General features: G+C 36.1%; 1 protein-coding gene across 4 annotated transcripts in view; it reads right to left on the reverse strand.

Annotated features, from left to right (window-relative positions):
• The window catches only part of LOC127972580 (LHFPL tetraspan subfamily member 6 protein), a 144,871-nt gene extending 124,278 nt beyond the window's left edge, over window positions 1–20,593 (reverse strand). The window contains exons 1-3 of one of the 4 annotated variants that reach the window (XM_052576206.1): window positions 20,286–20,585; window positions 18,510–19,068; window positions 12,430–14,326 (exon numbers count right to left, since the gene is read on the reverse strand). In XM_052576206.1, the coding sequence (XP_052432166.1) occupies window positions 14,226–14,326; window positions 18,510–18,894 (486 nt within the window). In that variant the 5' untranslated portion in view covers window positions 18,895–19,068; window positions 20,286–20,585 and the 3' untranslated portion in view covers window positions 12,430–14,225. Of the gene's footprint in view, window positions 1–12,429; window positions 14,327–18,509; window positions 19,069–20,285 lie in introns of those variants that run through there. The other 3 variants (XM_052576203.1, XM_052576204.1, XM_052576205.1) reach the window with 3 other exon arrangements.
• Window positions 20,594–21,201: the final 608 nt, after the last annotated feature.

Raw genomic sequence — 21,201 nt, forward strand, 5'->3', positions numbered from 1 at the left:
TGAATGTATAGCATCAGATTATCTGACAAATCAAATAATGATAGACAGATTAACTGATTATCAAAATAATAATTTTTGAAGACATTTCTTATGCATGAGCCTTGTTGTGGATGTGCTTGTCATATTCTACCAAAAAGGCAAAACCACTTTGTAGTTCAATAGAGTATAAATCAGGGGTGTCCAACCCTGCTCATGGTAATCGAATGTCCTGCAAAGTTTAACTCCAATCCTAATCAAACATACCTGAAGTAACTAATTAAGGTCAGGATTACTTAAACATTAAAGGCAGGTCTGTTTGATTAGGGTTCGCCATGAGCAGGGTTGGGCACTCCTGGTCTAAATGTACCCTGTGCATCATAAATTTATCCTGTTATAGTTTACCACACTTATTGTTAAATGAATTTGCTCCTGATGTAATAGCTTTGTATATTTGTATATTAATTGTATATAATTTTGAACAAAATTCTGACACCTGTAGCCACACTGGGTTGTACATAATAATTAACTCAAATGATATATAGGGAATTTGAATAATTAATCAGGAATATGATTAATATATATCTCATATGACAGTTACACTAAATTTTATTGATTATGAAAAATAGCTCAATTGCATTTAACAATAACTCATTACAGGGCACTGTAATTTACTCATTAATATGTCAATATTCCGTTCTTCATATCAATTATTGTGATATCAGAGGCAAACAGGTCTACCTGAGCGGCTCCAAAACATCTCCAAATCAGCTGGATGGTGGTGAAGGCATCCATGTAAACCACAGCATGCCTTTAGACCTGTTCTATGGGCAATCCTGGCCAGAGGAACGTAAGATCTGACTAAGGTGGGAAAAGGTTTGTCGAAAGGCCAATGTAACTCGGACGCTGAGTTCCGTACTGCCATGCCCACCTCCGGAGTTGGCCCTGAAACCAGTGCTGAAGCAGTATCAAATGCAATAGCCCTAGTGGTGTAAGTGCCGCTACAGCTGCCATATGCCCCAGGAGAAGTCATTTTAGTGGGACCACTATCCTCTTCTTGAACGAATTCAAGCAACTCAGCAACGACCATGCATGTTGCTCTGTGAGGTGTGCTGTCTGTTCTACCAAATCCAACTCCATACAGAGAAAAGAGATCCTCTGCATCTGGGAGAGTTTACACTTTTCCCTGTTGACCCGAAGAACTGGCTGAGGTCCCGGAGCACCAGGTCCCTGTGCTCAACCAACTAATCTTAATACTGTGCTAGTATAAGCCAATCATTGATATAGTTGAGGATGTGAATACCCTGCTCTCTAAGGGGAAAAAAAGAGACCCCTCCGTGACTTTCGTGAAGACATGAGGAAACAGGGACAGGCCAAACCTTGTACCGGAATGCAGGCCTTTGGACGCAAACCGCATAAATGGTCTATGGCACGGAAGCATCGATACATGAAAGTACGTGTCCTTCAGGTCGATCACTGCAAACCAGTCTCTGGGACGGATGCACCTGAAGATGCATTTCGGCAGCGCGGAAAAGCAGACATCTCTGGATCAGATTCTGGCCTTGCCACCGCCCTGGAGGTTGGCATTGCAGCCAAATCTTCCTCTCCAGAGAGCTCCCTCTCTGATGCAGTGATTGACATCTGGTCCTTGGGAGGAGCACTAAAATATACTGCTAGTACAGTCTTTGAAGAGGGCCCAGTGCATTCCTTTGGAGGCTCAACTAGTCGAGCAGCGCTACAGGAGTAATGGTCCCCCAAGGGCTGGTTCCCTGAGAGGTTTTCCACCACTGTAACCCTAGAACCACCCATGCTACTGCTGGAAGTAGGCCTCACCTTGCAGCCACGATGAAGACAGCTGGTTCTTCTTCAGTGTCCTGAGGAAGAAAAGGCGCTGGTGAGCCTTATTGACCAGGCTAGAGGTGTTTGTGGCCCAGGACAGTTCCCAGGTGGTTCCCAGGAACTTGAAGCTGGAGACACGTTCAACAACCATCCCGTTAATGTGGATGGGGCCATGCATGCTTCTTTTCTTCTTCCTGAAGTCCACAATGAGCTCCTTAGTCTTATTGGTGTTAAGGAGCAGGTTATTGTCAGCGCACCATGTGGCCAGGTGCTGTACCTCTTCCATGTAGGCAGTCTCATCTTTGTCTGTGATGAGGCCAATCATGGCCTGACCGAACATGCTGAGGCCTGTTGGTCAGAAAGTCCATAATCCAGTTGCAGAGGGAGATGTTAATGTCCAGGTCTCTAAGTTTTGTGGTCAGCTTGGAGGGAATGACGGTGTTAATGGGGAATGACGGTGTTAAATGCTGAACTGAAGTCAACAAACAACATCCTAACATACGTGTTGTTATAGTCCAGGTGTGGGAGTCAGTGTTAATTTTGACAGCAAATTCGGATTAAGTCTTAGTCTTAGTCTTTTGAATAACACACCATTTAGTTTTAGTCGCATTTTAGTCATCTGAAATGTTTTAGTCTTAGTCTAGTTTTAGTCGACTAAATATCATAAGAGTTTTAGTCTTAGTCTAGTCTTAAGTCTTTTAGTCTTAGTCTAGTTTTTTTTTTGTAGAACAAAGTCAACTTAGTTGACTTGACTAAATGTTTCCATCAGTCTGTTATGGAATGGTATTTATAAAATAAACATAAGGCCTGCTCTCAATGTAAAATATACATGCTCTCTGAAAAAGATATGCATTCGTCCTGAATGATATGCAATGCATATGACATTCTTTCAAGATGAAGTACAGTATTATTGAAATAGACAACCACCTAACTCTAAACTTACTGTCTTCTACTGTCTGTGCAAAATCAAAAACATTAAGAAAAATAAAGTGCAATTCTCAAAAACAATAAAAAAAATTTGTCCTAGACCTAACGTTAGCTCTGACATTTATGTTCTGTCATTGCCCTTGGACCAGGTGCACGGCAAAACGTAAGCGTGTTGCTAATGAAAAAAGTCAACTGAAATCACCCAAAGCTGTGTAACTAAGACTGTGCAACCACAACTAAATATAATGTAACTGGGAACTACACTAACTTTTTCCATTGGTGGCACTTGCGCTACTAACTTTTTCAGTTAATGGCGCAAAACATGATTTGGTCGCACAAATTATTTATAGTATAGTTATTACTGGATAACAATCAACAATAATGAAACTGTATTGCATACAGATGTGGTTTTTATTTTACTTGCCATCTTTTAAACCACATGCCTTGTTCTATTTCTTACAGTACACACAGTGCATTGCTCCGTCTTGTAGCTGGGGATAGAGGGACCCCGGTGCAGGTTGTACAGTGGGCCCTGTTTAAAAGGGTTTAATTTGTATTGTATGTTCATTTTATTTCTTTATTTGTGCTATTTACACAAAGTTTACATTTTTTTAAGTTTGTTTTTGTTCATTTAAAATAGCACTGCATAGTCTTCACTGTAAAATAAAATACACAATCAAACCAAAATGTATTCAGACACCTTCAACGTTTCTTACAATATCACAGTTTATTTGCTGTAGTTTAGAAATTGGTAATAAAGTATGACAATAACTCAGGGTTAAACTGTGTCAGAACAACAAATTCATCTTGATAATGTCGAATGCAATGCTTAATTTGGTTCAGTCTGTGGTGTGAAAAGGTTGCATTAGCAATTAAAGAAAGAAACACTTAAGCAAAACATGGTCAGGTCCCTAATAATTTTTTTGGTATTTTTTTAGTCACTAGTAAAACAATATAATCTATTCTATCTGATTTTTGGATTGACTTTGGATAAATTCTTGTTAAAACTACAAATTAATTCAATCAAGAGTGATTTACTTTCATTTTCATACATTAAAGACACTGACAGCAGAGCTAGTAAATTAGGCGCGGTCACTTTAAGAGACAAATGCATCCATTATAAAGATACACATCCAATTTCTTTCCAACTCTTTACTTTCACTGAAGACATAACCACAGACTTTTTCGAACACACTTTCCAAGACGGGTATTTCGACATATTTAGTATGTATTTGTTGTCGGTACAAAAGCAAGAAGACTTTGAGACGCGTCTCTGCTTGCTCCCTGAACAACAGAACACTGCGCTGCTGAATTGAGCTCTTTCACTTTTCGCTCTTTTTCTTATGTTTATTTAAAATGCGATTTGTATTTGTTCATTCAGGTGCAGGAGGATGCAAACGTCCTGAAGGAGAGCTCGGTTCAGTGTTGCGCGAGTAACCAGCTGCTCTGCTCAGTTCAACTTTCCTGCATCACGGGGCTGAAACCAACTTGATGTGTTGAATGCTCGGAGCACGTTATAAAATGTATTCTTAAAATACACATTTCTGTTTTAATAAATGCTCATATTAAAACATAGCATTACACATAAGTACGTTAGGTACAAAAGTAATCAGTGATACATTTACGACCCCATAAAAATTTGGGTCGCAATGGCATTTCAAAAGGTCGCATATGCGACCATTTTGGTCGCAGTGTAGTTCCCTGTGTAAACAACTTAACTGTTATGAAAACGTCCTCGAAACTGTGCGAATTTCTGCAAACTCATCTTTGTTCTCTTTTCTGTGTAACTGCTGCTGCGTTTGTTTAGCTGTTGCGCTTGCATTTGCCGCGGCTTTTTAAAATGGCTCGGCTGCTTCTGCATAGATCAACCTACCCTCAAAGATTCGCTCTGATTGGATCTCTTCTCCATTCGTCCCGCCCATATATTTTCGTCTCATTTTTATTCGTTGACTAAAGTGTCAGTTATATTTCGTCACGTTTTTCGTCATCATATCTGACTTTTTATTTAGTTTTCGTCCGTGAAAAAGGTTAGCTGACGAATATTTTTCGTCATAGTCTTCGTCAACGAAATTAACACTGGTGGGAGTGCAGAGTGCAGCACTGTGCATACTGCATCCTCTGTGCTCCTATTTCTGCAGTAGGCAAATTGGTGTGGGTCCAGTGTGGGTGTGAGGCAGTCTTTGAGGTGTGCTAGGACCAGTCGCACTTCATAATGATGGGTGTGAGTACATGAATTAATCTGGGATATTGGTTTTTTTTAACTCAGAGGGAGTGTCAGCCACATTTAAAAAAGTCTCTCACCCAGCCGTGTTGTCAGTTCGTTACAGTGTGTTTGGGGTTCCGGCTGTTCATGTGCTTCCTGGTCTACACTCTCCGTTTCGGATTCCTGGATCCCGTCGGTCTGGTTTGCCCATTGCTTCCCTGCATCACGGTCCTGAGTGGTGGTATCCTCAGCCTGCCGGCTGGCCTGCCTGCCTGCCTCAGAGGCCATCTCCACTCATCTGTGCTTCGTCCAGCGAGACTGACATTATCATTTCACGAGTGCCTGAGTCTGTCATTTAACTCTCTATTGGATTCTTTGCCTTTTTATTTCCACCCCAGACGTAACAGAACGAACTGACCATTCATGGATCCAGCGAGAATGGCAGAGCTTCAGGAATACCTCACGACCAGCAATCAATGTATGAATTGTCAGGAGGAACTGGTCTCCGCCACCGCTCAGGCTGTACAAACTCTATTGACTCACGTGTCCGAGCTCACTACCCAGATTCAACAGCTACGATCGCCTGCTGCACCCACCCCACCGCCTGTTCCCACCAACCCTATTAATATCACCAGCCAGCAAGAGCCCAGGATACCAACGCCACAGAGATATGCGGGTGAGCCAGAGCTGTGTCGAGCTTTTCTGACTAGATGCTCATTATTCTTTTCCCTGCAACCTGTAACCTTTTGCACTGAGAGATCCAGAGTGGCGTTGGTACTAAACCTATGACCAATTTATGGTACAGAAGCTGGTTTGAGGAATAAAATCATATCCTACCTAAAGTATTATATTATAGTATTGTACAATATAAATTTAAAAACTAAAAGTGACAGGTTATTTTAAAAGATAAAATAAAGAAAAATGTCCTTCACCTTTGTTGAAATATGTCAACACATGAAAGAAAATTACCTTTCATGGGGTCTTTGAGGTATGAGTGCCCTGTGGTGCTTTTAAATGGAGGTCAGTCACTAATGCACTGATGAAGCTCACAGAAGCTTTTTACACCAATCACACACAGCTACACTGTGTTATATCACCATGGTGACAAGTATGCAATTTTGATATTTCAAGAGCTGTCGACTTTGCATTGTGGAATACAGAACCTTAAATTAAAGCTTCCTCAAATATTGACAAACACAAACATGGTGCCTAGATATTGTTTCAAAACTAAAATAATGATTTTCTTTGATTACAGACATTTAAATATATTCACCTACTCACATTAACGCAAGTCTTAGCCAGCCGTCTTATAGTTTATCCTAAAACACCTCCCCCTCAGTGACACTCGACAGTCATCAAAGGTCAACTAAGACACATCTTCTTCCATACACAGCTGGTGGCAATTTATGCCCCTATGAATACGCACAACATTTGTACCATTTCCTGTAGAGTATCTCCAAATACCTGTTTAATAGTAGGAATGCGTGTGTTGCTAGGTGTGAGGTTTCCCAGGGTGTTTAAGGTGAAGTTTAATAAGTCTAGCGTCCCACACAATGCTGATCGGTCATGTGGAGGTAAAATGATTTCAGGAGTGGCATGAGTCAACATGTATTGCATTCTGAAATGTATTTCTATTCTATTCTATAATGTTACCACCATTTTTATCCTATTTGAAGTGCTGCTATCTGGACATCTGGTTTGATTTTCTCTGTTTCTTTTCGGCCAGTTATTCAAATATCTCTCTCGAACAAAAATATCTCCACTCTCACAAACAAGTTGGAAAGAAAAATCTAAATGGTGATCCCTTTAATGTCTTTACCATAACTAAAAGACAGCACTGAGATTAAATGCTAAGCAAATTATATTATTATTCATACAATAAAAAAGCAAATTTTGAAGAAATCTCAAAAGTGTTCTCTTTGTTTCACAAAGGCAACATATGCAAATATCTAATCAAATTACAAACCCGATTCCAAAAAAGTTGGGACACTGAACAAATTGTGAAAAAAAGGAATGGAATAATTTACAAATCTCATAAACTTATATTTTATTCACAATAGAATATAGATAACATATCAAATGTTGAAAGTGAGACATTTATAAATGTCATGCCAAATATTGGGTCATTTTGGATTTCACGAGAGCTACATATTCCAAAAAAGTTGGGACAGGTTGCAATAAGAGGCCAGGAAAAGTTAAATGTACATATAACGAACAGCTGGAGGACCAATTTGCAACTTATTAGGTCATTTGACAACATGATTGGGTATTAAAGGGTTAGTAAACCAAAAAATCAAAAATATGACATTTATAACTCACCCTCAAGTCATTCCAAACCTGTGAGACCTCCGTTCATCTTCAGAACACAGTTTAAGATATTTTAGTCAGAGAGCTTTCTGCCCCTCCATTGAAACTGTGCGTATGGTATACTGTCCATGTCCAGAAAGGTAAGAAAATCATCATCAAAGTAGTCCATGTGACATCAGAGGGTCAGTTAGTATTTTTTGAAGCATTGAAAATACATTTTGGTCCAAAAACAGGAAAAACTACGACTTTATTCAGCATTGTCTTCTCTTCCGGGTCTGTTGTGAGCGTGTTCACTGCAGTGTATGATATCCGGTTCGCGATGTAACCGGATCTTCTTGAACCAGTTCACCAAATCGAACTGAATCTTTTGAAACGGTTCGCCTCTCCAATAACCATTAATCCACAAATGACTTAAGCTGTTAACTTTTTTAATGTGGCTGACACTTAAAAGAGCCTCTCGCAGGGAGTCAAGATTGGCAGAGGATCACCAATTCCCCCATTGCTGCAGTGAAAAATAGTGAAGCAATATCAGAAAAATTGCAAAGAGTTTGAAGTTATCATCATCTACAGTGCATAAAATCATCCAAGGATTCAGAGAATCTGGAAAAATCTCTGAAACATAAGAAAGGGACAACATTCCTATTTCTAAACTAAACTTGAGCAACTTGTCTCCTCAGTTCCCAGATATTTGCAGACTGTTATAAAAAGAATAGGGGATGCCACACAGTGGTAAACATGGCCTTGTCCTAACTTTTTTGAGATGTGTTGATGCCATGAAATTTAAAATAATCTTATTTTTCCCTTAAAATTATGCATTTTCTCAGTTTAACATTTGATATGTCCTCTATGTTGTTTTCTGACTAAAATATTGAAATTTGAAACTTCCACATCATTGCATTCTGTTTTTATTCACAATTTGTACAGTGTCCCAACTTTTTTGGAATCAGGTTTTTAAATTTCAACATGAATTATACCAAAACCAAAACATCTACTATGTGACTGCTCTAGTTTTAGCAGAGATCTTAACAATTTTCTCATATTGTGCTCAGACTTGACAAGACAACAAAGTCTGGAATTAAAATCTGAAGATCCCACATTTTTCTCAACAAAATATCCCACGACCAAATGGATATCTCATATGACTCTGTAAAAATAGTCATCAATCACCTTTATTTCTATACCATCTTATGTAATATAAATTGTCAAAACAGCTTTACAGGGATAATCACCATGAATTAATATTAGTTTTATTATTCAGATACTGCCATAAAGCAGCTCTATTATAAGTACTACAAAAATGCAGTTATCAAGTTCGAGTCAGTTCATTGTTGAGCCAATACAGTTGCCAACAAATGCCAGCAATGTTGCAAGTTGAGAAAATATTTTCATCAGGAAAGTCAGGAAACACATATTCTAGTCTACACCCTCATTTACATTGATTTGAGAATTCAACTGCAGTTGAAGTGCAGCAAATCCAACAACACTTTATCCCTCAACATAATGCAGCTCTAGATGGTATCTGGCCAAACATCACTGAGATTTGCCCCCAAAACGGCATCTCTCTTTTAACCCTGTGGAGTTGCATCACTGCAGGTCACATCAACAGCTCTGAAATTACTGGTCCCAAACCATTCACATATAAGCCTTTAAAATGACAAGAGTCCAAGATGCCTTAATGTAGATTTAGACTCAAAACATCTTCAAAACAAAATACTCTTCTTAGGTGACAAATGACTGCTTAATCACCAGTATTTGTAAATCTATGTTTGAACATATATGGCCATCTTATTTATGCTGTTTGGATGAAGTGGAGAGAAATGGAGTGCAAACTGAGGGAGGTGATGATGAGGGTGAAGTGTATTCCTCTCCCACACTGTGCTGTGACAGATAACTGAGCTGTCGGACCTCTCCGGATGGCTGCTGACAAGACTGAATTTCACTAGAGAAGTGGTCACTGCAGCGCCCCTGTCATTTTACAAAGAGTCACTGCAGAGCAGCATAGGGTAAAAACCTGTGTGGTTTTTGGTCTTTTGTGTTAACAATATTCTTGCTGCTCTACATAGTGCATGAAAGACAATGAAGAAAAATTACAAGAAGCTTTCCTTAAACATTAAAAACATGTACATTTACCAGTCTTAATTCTATTATTTAAAAAAAAGTTTTTGTATAATAATATAATAAAGGGGAAGGGACAGATAGCCCTTCAAACAAAGATTTTTCGGGACCACACTTCAAACGAAGGGCAATGAATAATCTCGGCTGCTACAGCGAACAAAAGGACACATAAATGTAATCTTTTTTGGCATAAATAAAAATTTTAACGAAAAGTAATCATTTATTTTATGTTACATTCAATTGTGAGTTCATATTAATGGTCATGTTACTCAAAGAAATGTTTGCAAAAAAATATAATATTTGCCAAATCATATCATTACAGAATGCATGATAGTGCCACAGCATATGTCTGATCAGGGCGATAACTGCCGTAGACATTGATGGAGGCTAATCCCCCCAATAATTAGAAATCGCTAAACCATTTTCTCAAATATTGCCTATCCGAGAGAGAAAGAGAGAGAGAGAGAGAGAGAAATGGAAGTTGCATGTATTTGCGTCTGTCCATTTATCATTTTAGACTTAAAAACAGCTATGTATCCTCTCGCTGCTGAAAAATATAATGTAGCGATTCAGTATTTAAACTGTATTTAAGAAAATTTGTGGGGCAGAGTTGACAAGTTTATTTTCTCCTGGATATGTGAGCTGCGCAATTTCCGATATGTGTGTGTGTGTCAGTAAGCAGCTCATTAATCCAGAACGATAATTAAAGGCTGTAATGCACACCCCAGTATATGTGCGTATTGTAAGGAGACTTAGGTCTCTGCAGAGCAAAAGTGGGCGTTTATCACCATGCGGAGTGTTTTGAAACTGCTGGGTGTTTCTGAATCATGCAATCTAAATGATGCCCCTTACCCAACCCCACCCCTAAACCTAACGTCACTATTACATCAACTAATCAGATATCATGGTGTAAAAACACCTTGATCTCTTAACTCCCATTACTTTCCTGCAGAGACCTATACTTGATTGTAAGAGCTAGACGACGAATGATGGCGTGTGACGTCATGATAGTGGTGTCCCAATCCTTAAGGGGAAGGAGAAGGGGAAGGGGCATAAAATAGAATTGGGATTGGGCCTTTATTTTGGGACACAATTTTTTTTTTTTTTTTTTTTTTTTCTTTTTTTCTAATAAAAAAAAAAAGACATAAAACAAAATATATATTCACAGGGAATCATTGGAGAAACAAATTACAAAAAATTAACATAATAAACACAGTTAGGTATCAGATTATCATTGGAGATCGCTTTACTAAAACAGGTCATTTGTTCTTACAGGAGAGTCTGTGGGTATGTTTACACAAAAAAAGCATTTGCACTTTTGAAAAGTTTTGCATATACATACTAACATGCCAAGACGATCCCCATATTTAGAATATATTGAATTAATGGAATGCATGAAAAAAATTACAAATAAGTCATTGTCATTTTAGTATTATTTATACACTATTAGCTTACAGTATATTTTTCTATTTCAATTTAGCTATATTATTATTATTATTATTATTATTTCAATTTCAGTCATTTTAGTATTTCACTTTTATACAGTCACAAGGAAACATTTATATTCTTTTTTACTTAATAATTAAATTTAATATTATTTTAGCTTTATTTCAATAATAATAAAAAAAAACTATTTGCAATAGTTTTAATTTTATCTAATAATAATGACACACCATGCCTAACAACACCGATTATTTAGGAAAAAATCAAACTAATGCACAGTCTCTCCGGTTATTGCTTAAATACAGTACATTCAGGCCCAGGATTGTTCTGAACCAAGGTAATTTCACGATAAATATGTCAATTACAAGTAAAACGGTTCTGTATATCACCTGAAAGAGATTTGAATTATTTTAATGATCAACCTCTCAGATACTCTCATTTTCTCAAAACTGGACAGTTCCATAAAATAGAAAACTAAAAGGACAGTCCATAAATCAGCTATGAAACAAATTTTCCTCACTACTGCTCCTTTCATTTTAAGGTTGGCTGTGCAATAACAATCCCCTTATGTCAGCTCTGTTCATTTTGCAGGGTGCTGAGTGTGAGGTGGTAGAGCGGTGTGGTACGCTTGGCACCGTGCTGCTGAAAACAAAGACTTAACAACCTAAAGAGATAAAATAACACTTCCTGTCTGTCCTTTGCCAGGCCAGAATTCCTGTTTGTCTGAAATAAATCTTTGCTTAAGCTGGACATTCCACCATGAGTACGTTTCTCTTTCTCTATTCTTTCACAAGCTCTCTCTTCCTCTGTTTATATTTTATTCTCTTATGCTTCCTCTCGAGCTGCTCGACTACCCCATGGGTGTCAGAGCTTTGACTGAGAGAGGTTTAAGAGAGCTGAAATAGAGGGCTGGAGATCAGGCCACAAAGAGATAACACCTCCTGAATGTGGGTAATTGAAAAGTTTAGGAGGACAGAAGGGGAAAGAAAGAGAGCTAGTAAATGAGAGATGTGAAAGATAAACAGTACTGGTTCAAGAAACACATAAAGAGGAGAAATCACACAAGATATGCTGCCTATCATGTCATAAATTCAAGCAGTTCTCCTTTAAATTTTCTATAAGAGGTAGCCTGCAGCCAGCTTTAGATGATGATTAAAACAGTTCAAAGACCGAAAAAAAAAAACTCTATCTAGAAAACTTCTATCGCCCTTCACCAACCCTACCCCTAAACCTAACCCTCACAGGAAACTTTGTGCATTTTTACTTTCTCAAAAAAACTCATTCTGTATGATTTATAAGCGTTTTGAAAAATGGGGACATGGGTTATGTCCTCATAAGTCACCCTCTCCTTGTAATACCTGTGTCATACCCATGTCATTATACAGAGATGTGTCCTGATATGTCACAAAAACAAGAGCACACACACACACACACACACACACACACACACACATATTTATATACACAAATAACATTTTAAATTACTTCTGTTACTCAATAAATAAACCAATCATTTTTATTTAATCAAAACAGGCCTAAGGAGACCTCAGAACTTTAGAACCAAATAAAAAATAACCTGGTTTTGCTCATAAAAAAACAATATGATTTTAATCCTTGATTTCAAACATAGGCCTACATAGCAAATAATTAATTTCTGCACTGCACTGGCTTCCCATTAAACACTGCATATATTTTTAAATCCTGCAACGCTCTAAATGCTTTAGCTCCTCAGTACTTGACTGAGCTCTTAACACATTACAGTTCTTCATGTCCACTTGGATCTCCAAAATTTCGCCAGTTGAAAATAACTACAACTATCCACACCATCTTTGTCTTGCCAGAGATGATCTGGGCCCTGGATTGTTCACTTCACAACAGAAAGCCTCTTATTCAGATTTGACTCAGTATATTTTGACTGACAAACAAATAAACTATTCAGTACGAGTTACTTGGCCCTAATCCAACAGTACACGGTCAGCTATTCTTCACAGTGTGAATCATAAAAGCAACCAACAATGAATCAATATATAATTTTCAATATAACATCAAGAAAGTGTCTAAGAGGGATGTCAGACATACAGGTAAAGAACTTTAAACATGAAAGGGAAATTTAGGATAATATTTTTACTTTGGTGAACAATTTTGCTTACAACAAACAGTTCTCCCAATGACTCATCTAAGATCTTTTACATTTACATTTAGCAGAAGCTTTTATCCAAAGCAACTTACAAATGAGGACAATGGAAGCAATTCAAAATCAACAAAAGAGCAATGGTATGCAAGTGCTATAACATGTCTCAGTTAGCTTGATGCAGTTCATGTAACAAGTATTAATTATTATTATATAATAAATAAAAAGAAAACAGAGAAAAAGAATAGAGCAAAAAAAGATGGAAGAGGTGTGTTTTAAGCCGATTCTTGAAGATGGCTAAGAACTCGGACTCAGTTGGGCAGGTCATTCCACCAGGAGGGAATATTTAATTTAAAAGTCTGTGAAAGTGATTTTGTGCCTCTTTGGGATGGCACAGTAAAACAATGTTCACTTGCAGCTTCTAAAGGGCACATATAGTTATTTTAACAATACAAATTGTAAAAAAAAAAAAATAAATAAAAACTTTACAGTATTAAATAGGAAAATAGTGTGTCAATAATGCAAAATGTCAAAAGTAAACACAATTGTTTTTTGTTTTGTTTTTTGTTTTCAGTTAAAGGCAGTTCATCTTTGAATTCAGTGATGTCATCATCCAGCTCAGTTCAGTTTAAATAGTATCTGTGCAACCAAGTCAACAAAATCACTGGACATTAAGTCAAGCCAACTAAGCAAGCCAGTGGAGAAAGCAGCAAGGAACCAAAATTCCATCTGTGACAGAATAGAGAAAAAACCTTGGAAGAAACCAGGCTCACTCGAGGGGCCAGTTCTCCTCTGGCCAGACGAAACCAGCAGTTCAATTCCAGGCTGCAGCAAAGTCAGATTGTGCAGAGGACTCATCTGGATTAATTGTAAAGGTCCGATAGAACTGTCTGGAAGTCCTGCCAAGACAGCATTGGAATAATCCAGCCTGGACAGAACAATAGCTTGAACAAGGAGTTCTTGATGTTGAATAAAACAAATCTGCAGGAATGGGAAATTTTGGCAATGGGGTCTGAGAAAGTCAGCTGATCATCAATCATATGTCCAATGTTTCTGTCTGTTGTTGAAGGAGTTATGGTTGATGTGCCCAACTGGATAGTGAAATTGTGATGAAACGATGGGTTTGATGGAACCACAAGCAGTTATTGTCTCTTAGCCAAAAGGACACAATGCAGGAAAAACTTCTGTTCTCTGATCCCCTGAAATGTACTTAAAAAAACACTATGAAATTACTATTGTATATTTCCAAAAACATGGTATTACATTTCTTCGGTAATATGCATGTTACATTAAAATAAATTCAAATCCACTGCAGAGTCTGAAAAATATGTCCATTAGTTTGACTGAAGAAGGTTTTCCAATAGGTTTAATTGGTTCAATTCCAGCTGGCAAACACACACAGACAAACAAACACACATTAACACACACAAACAATGCAATTACCCATGCATGTTTATATTTATCCTGTGCAAAAGGACACATGCCAGTACATTTGTAATCCAGGGGATAAAAAGGTAATTTTAAATAAAGAACAAAAATTAATTATAAGTGTATGTAAAAAATAGATAAATCATAATAATAAACAAATAAATAATAAAAAAGAGCCTTTACTTATCAAATTTCCAATTAATTTTTTTTTGTTTGTAGACAGTTAATCACATAAGCAGCCAATGAAAATTTGACTGAATCTTAAGCCATCGGAGCAATTTCATAGATTTGAGTAATCAATAGATCAAATTATATTCACTGTTAAACTGATTAATCAGTTAAAACTGGTTTGTAACAGTATTGTTTTATTATTTATACAGTGTTATATTAATAATTGTAATTATTATTTATATATTGTAATATTTAAGTTTTTGATATTTCTATTTATTCTATTTTTTTATTTATTATTATTTATTATTATTATTATTATTATTATTATTATTATTATTATTATTATTATTATTATTATTTATTTATTTATTTATTTACTTTTTGGTTTTCATCTAATATTCATATTTAATATTATTTCAGCTTTATTTCAATTACCAAACAATATTTTTAATAGTTATTTATTTTAAGTTTTATCTACAAATAATAACAACACTGATTATGAACAAGGGAGTGATTCAATAATTATTATTAATAATAATTAGAGATTGTTTTTGTAAAATATTATTTTTGAGTAATCTATAATTCATGTGCATAAAAGAACCTTAAGTCAGTTCTTACCAACAAGATCATGACAAGAAATCTATGATTTATAAAAGATGAGATTAAATTGCATAATTCTGGAAGGCCTTTCTAGTATTTCAAATCACAAAAGGAAACACAATTAATCTTTGAAAGAACAAAGACAAACTTCTGAACAAGAGAGCAAGAGGAGGGATCTAATCAAATATGCTTTTGGTGACACATAAAGGGCTTATCAAACTCATTATCAGTAAAATGGGCATCAGATGAATCAATGTGAACTGCAATCGCCAAAGCCCCTCAGCTCACTGCCAGACAGCACTCATTAACACTCCACAATAGAAATTAAAGGGACTCAATTGTTGAGGACAGCCGTGGTCCAGTAATTTAACATCAGGGAACTGTTTCTCTCTCTCTCTCTCCACCCCCAATCCCCCGGTCACTCATCATTCTCTTAACCCGTCTGGTGCCTTGGTAAATGGACTGCATTTATATAGCGCTTTCAACAGACCACATGGCCATCCAAAGCACTTTACAAGTTGCCTCACATTCACCCATTCACACACTCATTCATACACTGACTGCAGTGTCAGCCATTCAAGGCACCATTCAGTTCATCGGGAGCAGCTGAGGTTAGGTGTCTTGCTCAAGGACACCTCGACATTTGGTCAGGTGGAGCCGGGGATTGAACCACCAACCTTCCAGTTTGTAGACAAACGACATGAACCACTGAGCCACTGCCTTCCATATTGCTCATTTTCTCTTTTTCTGTCCTGCATACTTTAGTTTCATGCCACACTTCATGCAGCTAGTTCTATGTCAACACTTCAGCCGCTGCTCTCAAATGCAATAAAAAAAAAAAAAAATATATATATATATATATATATATATATATATATATATATATATATATATATATATATATATATATATATATATATATATATATACACACACACACACACACACAACACTTGAAATAGAAATCTTTGCTAACATTACAAAGATTTTTACTTCAAATTAACAAAGTATATAGGAATAGAAACATTCACAATGTCTTCTCAGTCCTACTCACATTCTCTAAAGACCAGCAAAACCACATAAGTCAGTTTCATATGTGCAAATGACTAGTTGTCAGTTTCTATTGATTGTAAGAGAAAAACTGCTGATAAGGGGCATGATGCTTGCTTGCATAAGCCATGATTAACTAGATTACTCTGTGTGATGAAGGCAGTGCAACATGGGTAACATGGCAGGTTGTGATGCGTTCAGCAGCCCTGCGGTTCTGTAACCTCCTTGTGTCTTGGTATCTTAAGTCAAATCCCACTGTCTGCTAGTTAGAAGTGACAGCAACACATCTGCTGTCATCCATTAATGAATGATGACGCACCTGGGTAGCCAAATGGAGATCAGGTGAAATCTGCCCTGACACTGTTAGCTTTGGGGAGAATCTAATGTCAGAACAGTTATACAGCTATTAGGGCAACCTGAAAGGATTTATATATGAGGACAGCACATGAACACACAAAATACAATATTTTAATTTACTAAATCATTATAATAAAAAAAGTCATTTCACAATTGCCTATTTATATAAACTTTTTTTTCTTTTCTTTTTTACAGCAAAGAGTTTTATGCCAATTTCTTGCATTTTCATGAATTTCAAACGACAAAACATTTTTTTGTCTGTCTTTTTAAAATTCACATAGAATATACATAGAATATATTCAGCTCACTTTCTCTGCTTGCTGGTTTGAGATGCATTGTCCAGAGTTCAGAGTTTTTGCCATATGAAATGAGACTTTTAGTGTAGTATGTAATATTTACATCCTTGTATTTCTGAAACTGGATATGAATAGAAACTGGAAACAAAGAGACACACACACACATATATATATATATATATATATATATATATATATATATATATATATATGCAAACTTGATTATATCCATCTTCAGTGGTATTTATAGTGTAAGAGGTTGTCACATAACAGAATATAAGCAGGCAATTGGCAGCAAAGGTTAAAAATAAGAAGCATTAATTTACATTTACATTATTTATTTGGCAGACACTTTTATCCAAAGCGACTTGGATGTCATTCAGTTTATACTTTTTTATTAGTTCATGTACTCCTTGGAAATCAAACCAATGACCTTGGTGTGGCTTATGTTTCAATGAATTGTGCATGCTTGTTTAAACATGAATATGCATTATGAGGCTAAATGTAGACCATAAAAAAGAATGATTAGCAGTTTCTATGTAAGTTTGCACAAACACTGAGCTAATGAGAATGAACATGAGATGAATTGGTTGAATTAATGAAGACAAAGATAAATGAAGATAAAGCATTTTAAACATCAGGAAACCAAGAGCCACACTAGAATTTTCCACACTTTGAGCCACTGCATTAGAAAGCCAACTTCATTCAAAGATCCTCCATGCAGTATTTATTTAACCTTCTTTGTCATGTGCCAAAAGCCTTTAAGACTAGCAGAGCAGCAAATAAAAGGCACCTTGCAGGTGAGAACTTAACAAACTGAGTTTAGAATTACAGGCTCCAGCTTCCAGTCTAAACTCAATCAGATTCCCTTCCCTCTCTCTCACTGAGGCAAAGGCACCCTGAATTAAACTGGATGGAATCAATGTTCACTGAACTAGAGACAAAGAAAAAGGGGCTTGAAGTTGATGACCTCTCCATTATGATTTGAATATGAGTAACTTAAGAACATTCATTACGTGAAAATTATATCAGTTCCAGTCAGTAATGACCCTGACATATGCTTATGTTGATTTTAGCATAGATATTTTAATCTCATACTATACCATACACATGAAAACAAACCTTGATAATGCATGAAGCAAGTATGCAAGCTATATATATATATATATATATATATATATATATATATATATATATATAAATATGTATGTATGAATGTATATATATATATATATATATATATATATATATATATATATATATATATATATATATATATATATATATATATATATATGTATTCAGTGTATGTATATATTCAAATAGATTTTTGTATTTGTAATATTTCACAATATTACTGTTTTTAATGTATTTTTGATCAAATATATACAGCCTTGGTCAACATAAAAACATTGTTACTTTCTAACAAAAACATTAAAAAAAATCTTACAGACCCCAAACTTTTTAAATGCTTATAATGGCTATTATTTCTGACTGGTGTTATAGGGCAAGTTACACAACATTTTTAAGAACTCTTTAACATAAAATGGTCATATTTCAACCTAAAATAAAATAAATAAAAAAATGGAGTGAAATGTGACCAGGACATGTCTTTGTTAGGATTCACCCACCCAATATACTCGTCAGGCAACAGACTATTACTCACCTCCAACAAACTGCACGCCCCCCGCTGCACGTCCGACAGTTCTGGAGATGAGTTCTGATATGCAGCAGCCCATGACCGCGGTGAGTGCAACCAGCAGCAGCAGGCCACATCCAACCCCCGTCACGACTGTACAGATCTGCCACTCCATACTAGGGATACCCTGAAAGCTTGCATAGCGCCCGCACTGCTCCAGCATGATCGTAGCCTGCCTCTCTTCGTCCCGAACTGGGTACGAGCACCGCCGGAAAGTACCGAAGGACACTGGCTTATCCATTTGTGAGCCCAGCAGCCAGTAGGGCATGAAGAACCCCACGCAGGAAGCTGCTGCGCTCAGCAGGGACACCAGAGCCCAGATCATACCCGTACACGTGAGGCTGGATGCCATTCTGGAGAAATTTCTTTAAATATTGGCTACAATTCCAGAAGAGAGTTTGGAAAAGAGGATATCAGACACACAAAAAAATTTTATTAAAATAATAAAATAATAATTCCTTTTGCTTTGCTGGAAAGATGATGTCTATCTCCATACACTCTTCACCGCTGTTGTGTGTGCAGTCCCCTGAGAAGAAGCAATAAAACACATTGTCCCCTCAGTCTTCACAGTTAAGGTTCACTAGATTCACAATTCCTGCTATACTATATATGCATTGTACACTACCAGTCAAAAGTCTGGGGTCATTCAAATTCAAATTATTACTTTTATTCAACAAGAATTGATGAAATTTATCAATATTTATAGTAACATTTATATATATATATATATATATATATATATATATATATATATATATATATATATATTCATTTGAACTTCCTAATAATAAAAGGATCCTGAAAGTCATAGTTTACTGCAATCAGCACAGCTGATTTATACAAACAGCCCCCAAACTTCTGAAAAGTAGTGCACTTTTTAAGCTTAGATTATGTGTCCAAATGTATCTGGCCACTTCATTTTATTATTTTGCTTCACATTTTCATTCCTAAAGTGTTATTAGTGATTAGCTGTAGTTCAAAATTATATGAAAATATATTAATCAAAGTTTTATAACATAAACTAACATTAACTAATGATGTCAAGCTTATGAAGTTTAATTTAATATTTGTTATATTGTTACTTAAAGTTGCCAACCAATTTTTTCATGAAAAGCTGATTGTGAAGTCTAACATCTACTATTTGCACAAAAGATTACAGGTGGTCACTAGATTAAAAAGAAAGAAAGAAAGAAAGAAAGAAAGAAAGAAAGAAAGAAAGAAAGAAAGAAAGAAAGAAAGAAAGAAAAAGAAAAAGAAAAAGGAAAAGGAAAAGGAAAAGAAAAGAAACGTTTCATGTGGTAACACCTATTCAATCATTTTTTTCTATTTGATATGACTAAAAAAATCTGAATAAAGGAAGTTGAATAGAAACTCATTTTAAGGGTTGGAACTCCTTATGGTAACAGTTGCACATTTTCACTTTTTACTATATTAATCTCTTATAATAAGATATAATATGCATGATATATCAGCTGTGCTCATATATCATATGTTTATTTATATTTTAGGATTTTATGAATTATGTAATGCAATCGTATGTATTAACAATATGAATGTAAATTACTATAAAGTCTCAAACGTCTAATATTTACAGAAGATAAAGGGGAGAAATCCTACAAATCACAACCGACTATTATTAGTGACAATTCATGACAGTCCTATTACACATTATGCACGCTATGCAAAAGACGCCATCATGCAAAACCATAAATATTCATAAAAACATCTCATGTGATAACTTACATAGATGTATTCTGACTGGTGTGTTAATTTCAAATTCCGGTCCAGCTGCCTGGGACCGTGGAGAAGAAATAAACTTTGTCCGCTGAACGGGCGCAACTCGCGGTACGCGCGCAGAAACATGCATTTAATTCCTTACTTGAAGTCTGATGAGATCTGCTTGTGCCTTTCTGTTTATTTCACTGTCACTCCTGCAGGAAAGCGCTAAAATAATCCCAGTGTATTTCAGAAGACACAAGACATATTGAGCTCTGTCCGTGGCACTGAGCGCACTGTGGCAGCTAAGAGACAACACGAGCGCGAGCCGCGCTCTCTTGGCTCACTCTCTCGAGGCTCCTCCCACAGCTCTACTGCCTTTCAATCACGGCGGGGCTAGTTGTGACGCTTTTTACCCCAGTTTATATTTCATTTGATAAATTTGTTTTGAAATCAGTTTCTGTAAAGACAAGTAAAGTCTTTACTTAAAGACCCCCCTCCCAAAAAAAGATCATAAATACCTAGGTGTAAAAGATGCAGTTCATTTATCATACATTAATGCTTTTCAGTGACTACATGGGTTAAAAATATAATTATTATAATTAAATAATATTATTAAATTAATAAATAATTTAAAATAAGAATAAGAATAAGAATAAAAGCAAAATACAAAGAAAGAAAAAAGAAAAGAAAAGAAAAGAAAAGAAAAGAAAAGAAAATAAATAGTCCTCTCAAAGCAAGGGTTCATGGGCCCCCATGGGACACAATGGAGTACTAGGGGGGTCAATAGAAAAGTTTACTGAGGCAAAGGCAAAAAAGTAAACTCAAATAAGTAATAAATTAAGTTAATATCACACTATTAACCCTAATAAGTTCACAGAACTAAAAAAAATAACAGATTTAACAATTACACAAAAACATTTAAGTGATGTTTTTGAATGTT

This window comes from Carassius gibelio, chromosome B15 (assembly GCF_023724105.1).
Source record: "Carassius gibelio isolate Cgi1373 ecotype wild population from Czech Republic chromosome B15, carGib1.2-hapl.c, whole genome shotgun sequence".
Lineage (NCBI taxonomy): Eukaryota > Metazoa > Chordata > Actinopteri > Cypriniformes > Cyprinidae > Carassius > Carassius gibelio.